Source organism: Patiria miniata, unplaced genomic scaffold (genome assembly GCF_015706575.1).
Source record: "Patiria miniata isolate m_02_andy unplaced genomic scaffold, ASM1570657v1 HiC_scaffold_14, whole genome shotgun sequence".
Lineage (NCBI taxonomy): Eukaryota > Metazoa > Echinodermata > Asteroidea > Valvatida > Asterinidae > Patiria > Patiria miniata.
The window spans coordinates 11528308-11542741 of NW_024037052.1; the positions used below are offsets into that span (position 1 = coordinate 11528308).

Sequence of the window (14434 nt, forward strand, 5' to 3'; positions counted from 1 at the left end):
ATTTGTGGTAAACATGCTGCCCGGAGCATGCACAGTTGTGGACACAAGGAGTATGTTAACGGAATTTCCGCTTCCTCCATCACTTGAAAATATGAAAAAAATGTTTTACAATTTGTTTTGCTTTGGTAGTAGAATTAATACCCTGGACGTCAGTTGTAATGCTATGAAGATGTGATCCAACCTGGGCTAACTGCTGGCATATATTTATTCAGTGGCTATCGTTACGGCGATCGTGTATCTACGGGCCTGGTTCCTAAAAGGGAATAAAATCCACTGTTAAATTATTTGACCTACCAAACTAGTTGGCGACATTAAGAACATACAGGTAGCCCTGTGTCATAGATAAGGGCAGGGTTTGAATTTTTGAGGAAGTTTGGCGGTGAAGTGACGATGACAACGACAAAACGCAACACGAAAATAAAGATGGTGATCACCTACTAGCCATGCTAACAATGTATGTCAAACGGGCATCGCCATCATGATCCTAAGAATTGAAACTAGCAACACAGAAGGGGACACGTTTACTTAAAAGTTGGAGAGAAAAAAAAAAATCCTATGAAGGTTGATTTTTTTCTTTCAATATCTTTCATTAATGGCCGTCACAAAATTCACAACATAGCTAAACTGACATCATGCATGACTGTTTGAATATCCTCCTCTATTCAAATGTTATGCAAATCTGCCCCATTGACAGAGGATCGTATGTTTATGAATATATCTACTCAATTGGTGAGGTGAGTTTCATTTTTGAAAGACTAGAGAAAATGGTACAAAACTGGATGGGTACTGGATATAGTATGTCGAAAATGCCCCCCCCCCCCCCCCCCCCGCTATGTTTTGAATGCGTTATGTCCTCGACATAAGTACGACTTACGACAAGATACATTTTAATGAATCCAAATACAAAGTAGGCTATATAAAAACTTGAACTTTTTTTATTTCTGAAGTTTAGCAGGTATGACTTATCGGAATTTACGTAGCTCAAAGAAATGCCTTCCACCACTGGAAGTGGCGCAGAAACATATTGAACTTAAAACTGACCAAGAAGGACTGGAATGTCATTTCATCAATGAGGCTATTGGTAAGAAACACTTTGCTATTTATGTTCAATCGTGTACATGTATGTATGTATGTATGTATGTATACTTTAAAAATGAAGCATTATTGGAAAGATTGCCTTACCTGGACATCACTTCACACCCCTTGTTCAAAATCTATGAGATGTGCCAAACAAATTCTAAGTTTAACCTGCATGCATGTAAAAGTGTCACATATTTTTCTCATCTAAATTTGCATTTGATGCTTGGGAAAAGGTAAAAATTAGAAATGTCCAGGCGAGAAAGTCTTACCGCTTTAGTCAATAAATCACTGACATATGTTGTTTCCAATAAACTTTTTCATCAGTCACATGCAAATTTGCATCCATTCATAAATTTATTTCCAAAAAAGAAGAAGCTAGAACATGTTACATCTGTAGATAAAGTTCAAAAGTTCAACCACTTATTTGGCAATACTCCACTAATGGTAGCTGAACTCGAACTGAACTAATGTGCGGAAGGCTTTTGCAGAACTGATCCCAAACTTGCCATCTTTATAACAGCACAACATAGGCAATACAGCATAAAAAAAAGTTATTTTATCTTTTGTTTCAGGACGAGGTGTTTTCACTCATCGACAATTCAAGAGAGGGGATTTTCTACTTGAATATTGTGGTGAAAACATTGGACTTAAAGAGGCAACCCACAGAGAGGCAAGCTACGCGACGAAGGATGGAAACTTCATGTTTTTCTATAAGGATGGGAGAAATACACGATGGTAAAAATCTCTTATTCACTAGGCCAAAAACAGGAAAAAAATACTTCTGCTTCCGATTGCATGGCATTTGAAAAAAGGGTAGGTACAATGTAGGTAGGGAATTTTTTTTGGCCAATATTGTTTGTGTGTACGATCATATGGAGGCGTCTGCGTGAAGTCAAGGGTAAAACGTAGAAATTAATGGTTTTGGTTGGGTTTTTTTTTCTCATTTTTCCCATAAAGAAATTAGGGTAGGGGCTGTCAGAATAGGGTAGGTAGGGAAACCGGAAGCAAAAGTATTTTTTGTTTAGCCTCACTCCTCTCACCACCAGAACAGATGATGGAGAGTGGACTTGGCTTTCTTTTTAGTGATTTGTTGTGTCATTTCATGGCAGTAAGCTAATGAGCAAACTTTTTTTCACAAATGTTTTCAATGAGCAAGATTTCTCGGGTTCACAATTTCAGAAGAATGAACATCTTACTGCAATGACATCATGGCACCATCACTCCTCGGAAAAAGCATGGCAAATTGTAAATGTTTAAACAAATGCAATTTTCAGTAAAATTAATCAAAAAGGGATTTCAATTATTTCATAAACTTAAGAAGATTACAAAGTATCACAAAATAAGTTCCTTAGAAATATTCACTCCATGGGCCCTTTAAGTAAAAAGAAAATGTAAAAGACTAATGGGCAGTCACACTGGCCTATCAATTCTGAATTAGCTGAGCTGACTTAGATTTGTTGTAACTCGATAACAAATCTGACTCAACCTCATGACTTTTTCACTGGGAACTCTCTGTTTTTTTTCTCAAACTTATGAAACTGCATCTTGCTCGTCATCTCGATTTAAATAAAATGTAACGAGTTGAAGCTATTAAAGTTTATATAAGCGACATAAAGATCCTTGTCATTTGATTAGTGGAACTCACATCCCGTGACATTCGTTATTGCTCCCATTCATGCCGGGCTCAAAAGTCCCATTTGCCCATGGGGAATGGGAAATACTATTCAACAATTAGGAGTCATTCTTGTTCCATGACGCGGTATTTGTGTGTAAATGCGTAGCGCATATTGTTCCAAAGAGCCAGCCCTACAGAGTTGGGTTCAAACATTTTCGTGAAGGGGTGGTTTGGAAGAGAGAAATACATTTTCCACCAGTTTTATGTTGAAATAAAAGTTCAAATATATCAAATGACAAGGACCTATATGTCAGGTATATTATACAAATATTGCGTGGCTCAGAGTGAAACAGGAGGAATATTATCGCAAGGTTAAATCTGGACTTTCCATTTCACGAGGCAAAGCCGAGTGAACTGGAAAAGTCCAGATTTTACAGAGCAATAAAATCCCTCCCATTTCACAATTTAAAGCCACTCAATATTTGTTTTATATACATGACATATAGATCCTTGTTATTCAATATATTTGAATTTTTATTTCACTACAAAATTGATGGGAAATGTATTTCTCTCTTCCAAACCACACCTTCATGAAAAGGTTTGAACCCCACTCTGTAGCGCTGGCTCTTTGGAACAATACTCGCTACGCTGAACATGCGCACCAACATGCCTTTGCACACAAATACCATGTCTTGGAACAAGAATGATCCTGGTGACTTCCCCATGGACGGATAGTACTTTTTGAGACCCCACGTGAATGGGAGTAATAACGAATGTCACGTGATGTGAGTTCCACTAATCAAATGACAAGGATATGTATGTCGATTATATACAAAACAAATATTGAGTGGCTTCAAATTGTGAAATGGGAGGAATATTATAGCTCGGAACACTCTGGACTTTTCCATTTCACTCGATTTCATCTTATGATAATGTTCCTCCCATTTCACTTGAGCCACTTAATATTTGTATAATAAGACTGTACATGTACATTTTGAACAGTTGCAACTTATGAGCTATGTACCTACCTTGCATTCAAGGGTGTAGAAAATGGAGATCAAACCTGAAGAGCCTGTTGCTTTTGTTCATCTGGACATTTCTTTCAATGTTATTATTATTTAAATTGAGCAAAGAAATGTTGACCTAATCAGGATCATTGTTATTTTTCTTATTCAGCGTGGATGCTACAAAATCAAGAGGGCTTGGGAGAATGGTAAATGATGGGTGTGGGAGAGAAATTAACTGCAAAGCCCAGTTAGTTGATGACCATCTGTGCTTATTTGCCACAGAAGATCTGCCCATTGGCGCAGAGCTGCGATATGATTACGGGATCCCCAATCTACCATGGAGAAAGGTTTGAAGTTAATTGGTTTATTTGTTGTACGTATTTCCAATACAACGTAGGTTTGTTTGCAATTCTTTGGCCTGTTCAAATATCAGATGAATTGAATTAGGCATGGAGTTGGCTTCAACAGCATATCAACGTTTGAAGCAAAACCCCATCTCCTCATAAAGACAAAGTTACCCTGTTGCCAAAAACAGATTTGAACAAATCCTGGCAACAGTAAAGGTAATGGTATTATAATGTTACCAAATGTACATGTGTAGGTGTTTACACTATGAACATTCCCATCCCTTAAATTCACATTAAAAGACCACTTTGACATGAAGTTAATCCCTTGGGCTTTTTTATAGGAATATTCCTGTGAGGAGTTTTTCACGTTTATTTTAATACCTTGTATCTGTATTCGCTAATCCCTTCTATTGAGCCCTGCTAGTATGCCAGCAATGCAGTCTATTCACCCTGCACCAGGTAGCGGACAAAGCAATGTATCCTCTTAAATCATTTCAGCTTCAATCCTCACAAATCCTCCAAAACGCCTGGAGGATTGAGGAAGGTTAGGGTTAATAGACAACATAACATTTTGATTCTTTCAGTTTATTGTATACATGTATTGTAACACATGTCCACTACAAAATAAAACACTGTTAAAATCTGTGACTAATTTTTCGTAGTGGAGCACCACACAATCTCTTGATTGCTCATGTATGTATTTTATCTACAGAAAACTGTGAGTACCAAGTCCAAAGATCTAGAGGACCCCTTTCCTCAACTCACATTTTGTGGGTTGATAAAGGTATGTTTTATTGTGAATAAAGTAAACTGAGTAAAGTTTAGGTTGAAAATTAGTTTTTAAAAGTTTGTGGCTCTGAAATCATCTGTCTCACAGCACTTTTTGTAGTTTTTCATGAAGCCTGGTTTGATTTTTCTATTTACATGGGCTACTGCATCTTTGATATCTGTGAAAAATTAGCCTATCATTTGTTCAGCTTTTTATATCGTTTAAGAACTTCAGTGAAGGGCATAACTGTCATTATACCTTTCAACTTACATTTGTTTTGCATCAGTATTGCTGGGGCCTGTAGACCGTGTCTTTCGGTCAGATGCCTGTCACTTAAGATCTGCACATTAGGAAGTGATTCTTCTTTATTCCTTGTGAAATGACTTACATAAATAAGCTGGCAAACTTTGTCTAATGTCTTTGTACTTTTCTTTTCAGGATCATGAGGATGTGATGTCAGGTACCTCAATAGCAACAGGTAATTGTGTGATGATGATGATGGTTTTCACATTCATGTTATTCCAAAGAAAATATGGTTCTGTTTGTTAGGAAAAAAACTTGCAAAAGAACTTTGTATTGTTTAGGAATTAACATTAAATGTACTGGGGGTATTAGACATTATTTAGGGAACAATATTTAGTGGTTATTTGTTTTTCTTCTAAAAGTGGTGTTTTGTTGTTGTGATATGATTTTCTCAAATGCCATATTAAAATTAAATAAACAGGCATTTATGGCAGCTGTGTTCTATTTTTAGAATGCATGAATATTTCAAAGAACAAAAGACAACAAATATTGATTGCTGCCTTAAATCCCTTGAATATTCCCTCAGTAGTCTTTACAGTCCTTGAATACAGTCTTGTGAGTCAAAAAAAGCGGAACCCGAACCCAGAAAATATATTTTGTATTTAAAACGAATATGTAGCACCAAAAATAATAACGACTGGGAAGCCAAATCCAGAAGCTAATTTTAGATGGAAAAAATAATTGAAATTGCTCAATCCGTTCAAAGAATATCACGATTTAAATGCAATGACCCTTTAACGTTTAGAATTGTGACAACGATTCTTGAAATCACATTTTTTGGACGAGATAGGATTTAGGGTCATTTTGTTTAAATGGTGTTATTCCCTAAACGGATTGACAAATTTCAGTAATTTTTTCATCTAAAAGTAGCTTATGAAATTGGCTTTCCAGTCATTATTAATTGGGTGCTACATATTTTTTTGAATATGAAATATCATTTTTGGGGTTTGTGTTCCGCTTTTTTTGACTCACCCCGTAGATGTAAAACAAAAATGAACCTTGGTACATAGTGTTGGATGTGATTCTTTAAAGGAATGTGTTTTATATTGTCCTTGTGCAAAAGCAGACCTCCAAGTTCAGTACGTTATAGTTGACAGATAATGGGTCAATAGTTGACAGGCCACGGGCCAATGACAGCCAAAACTCTCTGAGAGTTGTAGCATTTTTGGCGAGCTGCGAAGCAGATGCGAGCCTATGTAATACCAATTTCCGTCCGTCTGTCCGGGCGCCCGTCCGGACGTCCGGCCGTCCGCGTTCAGATAAAAATGTTGAAGTTTTTGGTTCTAGTTAACTTGGGGAAAAAAATTAAATGCAGTTGTCAGGTATCATCTCTAGGCCTATAACTTCAGTTAGGTTCATATCATTGCAGTAAATTTTATGATTTTATTGAGGAACTTTAATTCAAGGAAATGTTAAAGTTTTTAATTGTTACATGTACACGTATACTGGTATAACATGTACATGTGTGTATACCGGTATAACATGTACATGTACACTATGCATTTTGGGGATGTGCATGAGCTTCTGGTTTGATCTTTTAGTTTATGGGGTTGGAGTAGGGATGGGGTAGGGGAGGGTGGGGTGGGGTGGGTCGGGGGATAGGGTTGGAGTTAGGGTTTGTGTGAGTAGGATGAGTAGGGGAGCTAGGATGGGCGGGGCGGGGCAGGTTGGGGTGGGGTGGGGTGGGGAGAGGAGAGGGGTTGGAATACTGGGTTTGGGTGGGGTGGGGATTTGTAGGGGTGGGGTGGGAACAGGTAGGGAGAGACAGGTAGGGGGAGACAGGTAGGGAGAGGATGGGCATGGATGAAGGGGTTGGGTTAGGAGGGGGTTGGGCAGGGGGCGGGATATAGGATCGGAGTAGGGGTTGGGTTGGGGATGTGTAGGGATGGGTTGTAGGGGTTGGATAAAGGGAGGGGGCAGTATATAGGGATCAGAGTAGGGGTTGCATGGGGTCAGGTGGGGATGTATGGGTGGGGGAATGGGGTGGGCGGGATATTGGAATCGAGTAAGGGTTAGGGTGGGGATGTGTAGAAGTGGGTAAGGACAGATAGGGGAAGATAGGGTAGGTGGGTGTAGGGGGTTGGGGTTGGGGAGGGTACGGGTCAGGGGAGGGGGAAGGAGATAGGGATTGGAGTTTGGGTGGGGTTTGGATGTGTAGGTGATAGGGTGGGGATGATTAGGGGAGGATGGAATGGGTGTGGGTAGGGGGTTGGGTGGGGGAGGGGGGGGGGTGGGGATGGGGTAAGGTTTTGGGATGGGGTAAGGTTTGGGGGAGGTGGTGATGGTGCTGTGTCTACATGTACATGTATACCCATTCTTGTTCTGCATTTGTGGCGACTACACAAGAGTTTTCCCATGGTAATACAAGTATGGGGAGCAGAAGACACTGATGGGGATGCAAAAATCCACAACTGGGTCCTAATTACTCTAACAATGGAAAACTCCCCCATAATACAGTGACGGCTAACCTATATTCACATGTATTTATTAGGTAATCTGTTGACTTTTTATGTTGACATTTAAAAACTGACCCCTACACCTAGGCACATCAACAAGAATCCTGATCCCCTTCCGTCATGCCCATCCCCAACCCTACCTTCAGCCTCCCTTCCTGCCTTGGACAGCGAGCCATGGCGGCTTCGCCGTTCTAGTTTTGTTTGCTTTATGCATGTTGAGGACAGCTACTTACTGTAAGTGATGAAAAAAATCATGCAGTTAGAAAGCATCTTGGAAAATAATAGTGCAGCATTTTATAAATCCTGATTCTCATTTCTGTGTTATTTTTGTACCGTAATCAATTCCAGCTGAAATGATAGGTGAAGAAACTGTACAGTAAGTGAATTTAATATTCACCATGATGCCATATCCTGCACTGCATGTAGACTCAGTTTGTGCTCTTCAGAGTTTGCACTCTCCATAGTTTGCACTCTTCTCTTTAAGATTGCTGTCTCTCTTACATTCCACCAAATGTAGCATCAACATGTATCATATATCCACTCTTACACTGAAACATTTGACACTTAACTTGTCCATCTTGTTAGTGTCGGTTTTGTCCTTATTCGTCTAATAATTTGTGACCTGCTGCAGCAAAATCAGGAATGCCATCATTACAATTGCGTTAACTGGTCTTGGTATCAATAGAAAGCTGAATAATCACTTCTATTTAGGGTTTAGATTTTTAAAAAGTCCTCTCAATCATTCCTCATGTTGCTATGGAAGTCCCGCTTTGAGCGAGCTCAAATGAGGGAAATTCACCCTCTTGTTGCAATCGTGTCCTGAATCTGTTTTCATAGCCTGCTTCCCACTTGCATTCATCTTGCATGCATTTGATACCCTTTCACTTGTAGTGCCCTTTCTTTCACTCCACATTGTAACTGTGTATCTGTTTAGAAACCATATTTAGAAATTAGAATTTAAAGAGCTAACTGATCCCACAATCTAATTTCTTGTTTTATAGTGTCATCTTTGACAACACTTACCAAATTTATTTCTCCAACAGCTCCTGGTCTACCAGTGCCAAATCTGAAGGAACAGGTTAGTGCTTGTAACGTTGTTAACTGCATAATACAGTCAGGTCTGATTGAAAAGAGTTGTGCTGTAAATGCATTTGCTAGTTACAGCTTATGGTTGCACAATGAAGGAAAACACTAAATGCATGCTTCTGCAATCTGATAATTCGGTTAAGGGAAGTCCTTTTTCAGATATGTTGCATTAAGATTAATGGAAACTTATCACTGGATCTTCAAAGTGTACCAAGTCCCTAGCTCAGAAATGAGATAAAACAGAATAACAAACAGTTAACTCTCACCCTAATTGTTTGTCATGTAACGTTATCTTTGACATTCATAATAGGTTTCCGTCACTACCCGGTCGAACTCTAATTCCTAGGTTTCTTTCAGTATGCAATTGAGCCCTTTGTATTATTTTTAACTTGATCATCTAAGAAAAATGGAATTATATGTAACACAAGCAGGATCAACTTCACGGTGAAGGCCCTATGGCTAAGCGCTCCAAACTGTTATTGGCATATGTCTTACTACATGGGTCCACACAGTGATGGTCCTGTGACTGATCACACACCTGTCTGTTATTGGCATATGTCTTACTACATGGTTCCACACAATGATGGTCCTGTAACTGGTCACACACCTGTCTGTTATTGGCATTTGTCTTACTACATGGGTCCACACGGTGATGGTCCTGTGACTGGTCACACACCTGTCTGTTATTGGCATTTGTCTTACTACATGGGCCACACAGTGATGGTCCTGTAACTGGTCACACACCTGTCTGTTATTGGCATATGTCTTACTACATGGGTCCACACAGTGATGGTCCTGTAACTGGTCACACACCTGTCTGTTATTGGCATATGTCTTACTAGATGGGTCCACACAGTGATGGTCCTGTGACTGATCACACACCTGTCTGTTATTGGCGTATGTCTTACTACATGGGTCCACACAGTGATGGTCCTGTGACTGGTCACACACCTGTCTGTTATTGGCGTATGTCTTACTACATGGGTCCACACAGTGATGGTCCTGTGACTGATCACACACCTGTCTGTTATTGGCGTTTGTCTTACTACATGGGTCCACACAGTGATGGTCCTGTGACTGGTCACACACCTGTCTGTTATTGGCATATGTCTTACTACATGGGTCCACACAGTGATGGTCCTGTGACTGGTCACACACCTGTCTGTTATTGGCGTATGTCTTACTACATGGGTCCACACAGTGATGGTCCTGTGACTGGTCACACACTTGTCTGTTATTGGCATATGTCTTACTACATGGGTCCACACAGTGATGGTCCTGTAACTGGTAACACACCTGTCTGTTATTGGCGTATGTCTTACTACATGGGTCCACACAGTGATGGTCCTGTGACTGATCACACACCTGTCTGTTTTTGGCATATGTCTTACTACATGGTTCCACACGGTGATGGTCCTGTGACTGGTCACACACCTGTCTGTTATTGGCATTTGTCTTACTACATGGGCCACACAGTGATGGTCCTGTAACTGGTCACACACCTGTCTGTTATTGGCATATGTCTTACTACATGGGTCCACACAGTGCTGGTCCTGTAACTGGTCACACACCTGTCTGTTATTGGCATATGTCTTACTACATGGGTCCACACAGTGCTGGTCCTGTAACTGGTCACACACCTGTCTGTTATTGGCATATGTCTTACTACATGGGTCCACACAGTGATGGTCCTGTGACTGGTCACACACCTGTCTGTTATTGGCATATGTCTTACTACATGGGTCCACACAGTGATGGTCCTGTGACTGGTCACACACCTGTCTGTTATTGGCATATGTCTTACTACATGGGTCCACACAGTGATGGTCCTGTAACTGATCACACACCTGTCTGTTATTGGCATATGTCTTACTACATGGGTCCACACAGTGATGGTCCTGTAACTGGTCACACACCTGTCTGTTATTGGCATTTGTCTTACTACATGGGTCCACACAGTGATGGTCCTGTAACTGGTCACACACCTGTCTGTTATTGGCATATGTCTTACTACATGGGTCCACACAGTGATGGTCCAGTAACTGGTCACACACCTGTCTGTTATTGGCATATGTCTTACTACATGGGTCCACACAGTGATGGTCCTGTAACTGGTCACACACCTGTCTGTTATTGGCGTATGTCTGACTACATGGGTCCACACAGTGATGGTCCTGTGACTGGTCACACACCTGTCTGTTATTGGCATATTTCTTACTACATGGGTCCACACAGTGATGGTCCTGTGACTGGTCACACACCTGTCTGTTATTGGCATATTTCTTACTACATGGGTCCACACAGTGATGGTCCTGTGACTGGTCACACACCTGTCTGTTATTGGCATATGTCTTACTACATGGGTCCACACAGTGATGGTCCTGTAACTGGTCACTAACCATTTGTTATTGACATACATGTCTCACTGTTACTACAATAAACAACAACAACTCCGAAGACTTCATGCTTTTTGTTGTTGGTTGTTTGTATAGATGAGCTCAACAAGGCACCGAAGGGCAGGCTAGAATATACGAGAAGCGGCAAGCATGCCTTTTTTGTGGCAGTATGGTTTCCAAGGCAGCCAGGCACATGAAAGATATGCACGCTGATGAGTCTGAGGTGAAACATGCCAAGGCCAAGGAGCCCAAGTCAACTAACAGGCGACCTACTGTTGAATTTGAGAGGCTCCGTTTGAAAGGGAATTTCTACCATAAATATGGAGGTGCTGTCATCTGGTGTGGGTCAGATCATCGTTGCCAGAAATCCTCCCTTCGGTCAAGAGGTCCAATCTTCAGATAACCTGCCATGCCCATTTTGCATGTTCTGTCGGCAATGGTCCATCATCAGATATCCATGGTGGTAAGGGGTGACAAGTTAATACTGGCCTTCGGTAGGAATCTGATTGCAAAGGTTTGACCTGGGAAAGCTCAGTACGTATTAATTGTATTGGACAGTTTGAAACATGGGAATGTTTCTTTTTTGGGGGAGTAGCTGAATTAAACCTAAATGTTTCAGGCATTTTTAGTTTAATTTGGCAATATTCATGTGTATGTTATCCCATTGTATTGAAGGGGATAAGAGTTTCTTTGGGTTTACCAGAATTTGGAACTATCCTCTAGTTAACGGATGTATTGCTTATTGTATCATATTTGTTTAGTCATTCAACTAAGTCATTCTTTTTCTGGTGCCATTTGATTTGTTTCTGGTGCCATTTGATTTGTATACAGACTCGACCTGGTACAGATAAGGGGAAAGAGAGGTCGCGCAGTGCCTGTGCTTCTGACCAGTGGAAGTCTTGATGGAAAACCGTGAAGCAGTTGGGGCGCATAATTCGAATCCCTATATATTTGCTCGCACCCGAAACTCCTTGAAACAAGTGAGAGGATGGGATTGCCTAACTGCTGTTGCCAAGCAGGCTAATCTGCAAGAGCCTCCTGCAGAAACGAGCACAAAGCTGAGAAAGTATGTTGCAACGGTGTCTCAGATTATTAGACCTAAACAGCAATGCGCTCGACTGGCTAGCAAGGCACCTGTGCCACGACATAACTGTCCACAGGGACTTCTACCGCCAACACGAGTCGACACTAGAGCTTGCGAAAGTCAGCAAGCTACTTCTTGCTGTAGACAAAGGCAAGATAGCAAAACTGTCTGGCCGAAAACTTGATGATATTGATTTGGAAGGTAAAGAACCATTAGGTGCATTAATTAGGATTCTCGTACTGTGACCTGGGACTTTTCTGGGAATATGGATGGACCTGAGATATTTGCATATTATTGCAAATATGTTAATTTCCTTTTAAATTGTGGTTTCATTTTGAAATATGACAAAAGTGTTCAAAAGCCCAAATTGACACTAAAGTTTGTAGTCCAGAGTGACGATAAGATTCAACAATCTGAATAGGCAATAAAAAGTGATATTTTAAATTTCTATTTATTGGCCCTAATTCATTTTAGAATAATTAGTCTTTGGACAGTAGAAACCTTGTTTTCCATTTGGACAATCAGTCCTTCAGGTAATTAATTGGACTAAATTTGGACTACCAAAGCTTTTGACTGTAATGAAATTTAGGACTAAAGAACCTTAAACACTGTTGTATCAAATGATCAGATAAAAGAACCTTAGTTTATTTTTGGACCAATAACCCCCGGTAGATTGGGGCTTTGGACTATTTGGCAGACCACTACACAAATGTATGGTGTTTACCTTGGAATAATTTCGGGAAGAATGCTGTTTTGAAGTTCATGTCCTGTTGAAAATTTGAAAACAGAGAAAGTGCCAGTTTTAGAAGAGCAAATGTCCACAAAGGGACCTTATATCTGAACAAATCGTCGAAGATACTTTATTATAGTTATATTAATATGTTCTGGATTTAAAAATCATCAAGTTAAAAATTAGCCCACAGCATTTTGGGCCCTTTTTCCATTCAACCTGTACCAAGGTGCATCATCTTTTGTACGAGAAGGTCACATTTTACTTCCTTCGAATGATTCTTTCCAATGCCCACTGTCTATTCCTACATTATGTTTAATAAGAGCCTTCAAAGGGTATTATATGCCACTAATACCAAAGGACAACTTTTATTCTATTTCAAGGTGTTTTGGCTGATGAATCATCAAGTGAAGAGGAGGATGCAGGTACGTAAAATAATTTTGTTATCAGATTGAGATTGCAGATTAATTTTCATAGAATAATTGAGGTATGTGTGGGGGGGGGGGGCGCATTATACATTTAAAGTTGCAGGTTTATACATGTCCACATTCTCTTGTGTTTAAAAACATCATAAATACATAGCCATAAACTAATACCTGGGACAGTTTAGCGGTTCCTATTGGCATATGTCTTACTACATGGGTCCACACAGTGATGGTCCTGTGACTGGTCACACACCTGTCTGTTATTGGCGTATGTCTTACTACATGGGTCCACACAGTGATGGTCCTGTGACTGGTCACACACTTGTCTGTTATTGGCATATGTCTTACTACATGGGTCCACACAGTGATGGTCCTGTAACTGGTAACACACCTGTCTGTTATTGGCGTATGTCTTACTACATGGGTCCACACAGTGATGGTCCTGTGACTGATCACACACCTGTCTGTTTTTGGCATATGTCTTACTACATGGTTCCACACGGTGATGGTCCTGTGACTGGTCACACACCTGTCTGTTATTGGCATTTGTCTTACTACATGGGCCACACAGTGATGGTCCTGTAACTGGTCACACACCTGTCTGTTATTGGCATATGTCTTACTACATGGGTCCACACAGTGCTGGTCCTGTAACTGGTCACACACCTGTCTGTTATTGGCATATGTCTTACTACATGGGTCCACACAGTGCTGGTCCTGTAACTGGTCACACACCTGTCTGTTATTGGCATATGTCTTACTACATGGGTCCACACAGTGATGGTCCTGTGACTGGTCACACACCTGTCTGTTATTGGCATATGTCTTACTACATGGGTCCACACAGTGATGGTCCTGTGACTGGTCACACACCTGTCTGTTATTGGCATATGTCTTACTACATGGGTCCACACAGTGATGGTCCTGTAACTGATCACACACCTGTCTGTTATTGGCATATGTCTTACTACATGGGTCCACACAGTGATGGTCCTGTAACTGGTCACACACCTGTCTGTTATTGGCATTTGTCTTACTACATGGGTCCACACAGTGATGGTCCTGTAACTGGTCACACACCTGTCTGTTATTGGCATATGTCTTACTACATGGGTCCACACAGTGATGGTCCAGTA

General features: G+C 40.6%; 1 protein-coding gene across 2 annotated transcripts; it reads left to right on the forward strand.

Annotated features, from left to right (window-relative positions):
- The first annotated feature begins 1664 nt into the window (after positions 1-1664).
- On the forward strand, positions 1665-13480 carry LOC119722056. Of its 2 annotated transcripts, XM_038192046.1 has the most exons (9): positions 1665-1815; positions 3872-4049; positions 4762-4833; positions 5257-5296; positions 7926-7953; positions 8621-8655; positions 11156-11522; positions 11891-12344; positions 13257-13480. In XM_038192046.1, the coding sequence occupies exons 1-7, from the start codon at positions 1781-1783 to the stop codon at positions 11254-11256; spliced, it is 489 nt and encodes a 162-aa protein (XP_038047974.1). In that variant the 5' UTR covers positions 1665-1780; the 3' UTR covers positions 11257-11522; positions 11891-12344; positions 13257-13480. The 2 variants fall into 2 exon arrangements, with proteins under 2 accessions (XP_038047974.1, XP_038047975.1); XM_038192047.1 differs by lacking the exons at positions 7926-7953; positions 11891-12344; positions 13257-13480 and having other exon boundaries at positions 11156-11208.
- The last annotated feature ends 954 nt before the right edge of the window (positions 13481-14434 follow it).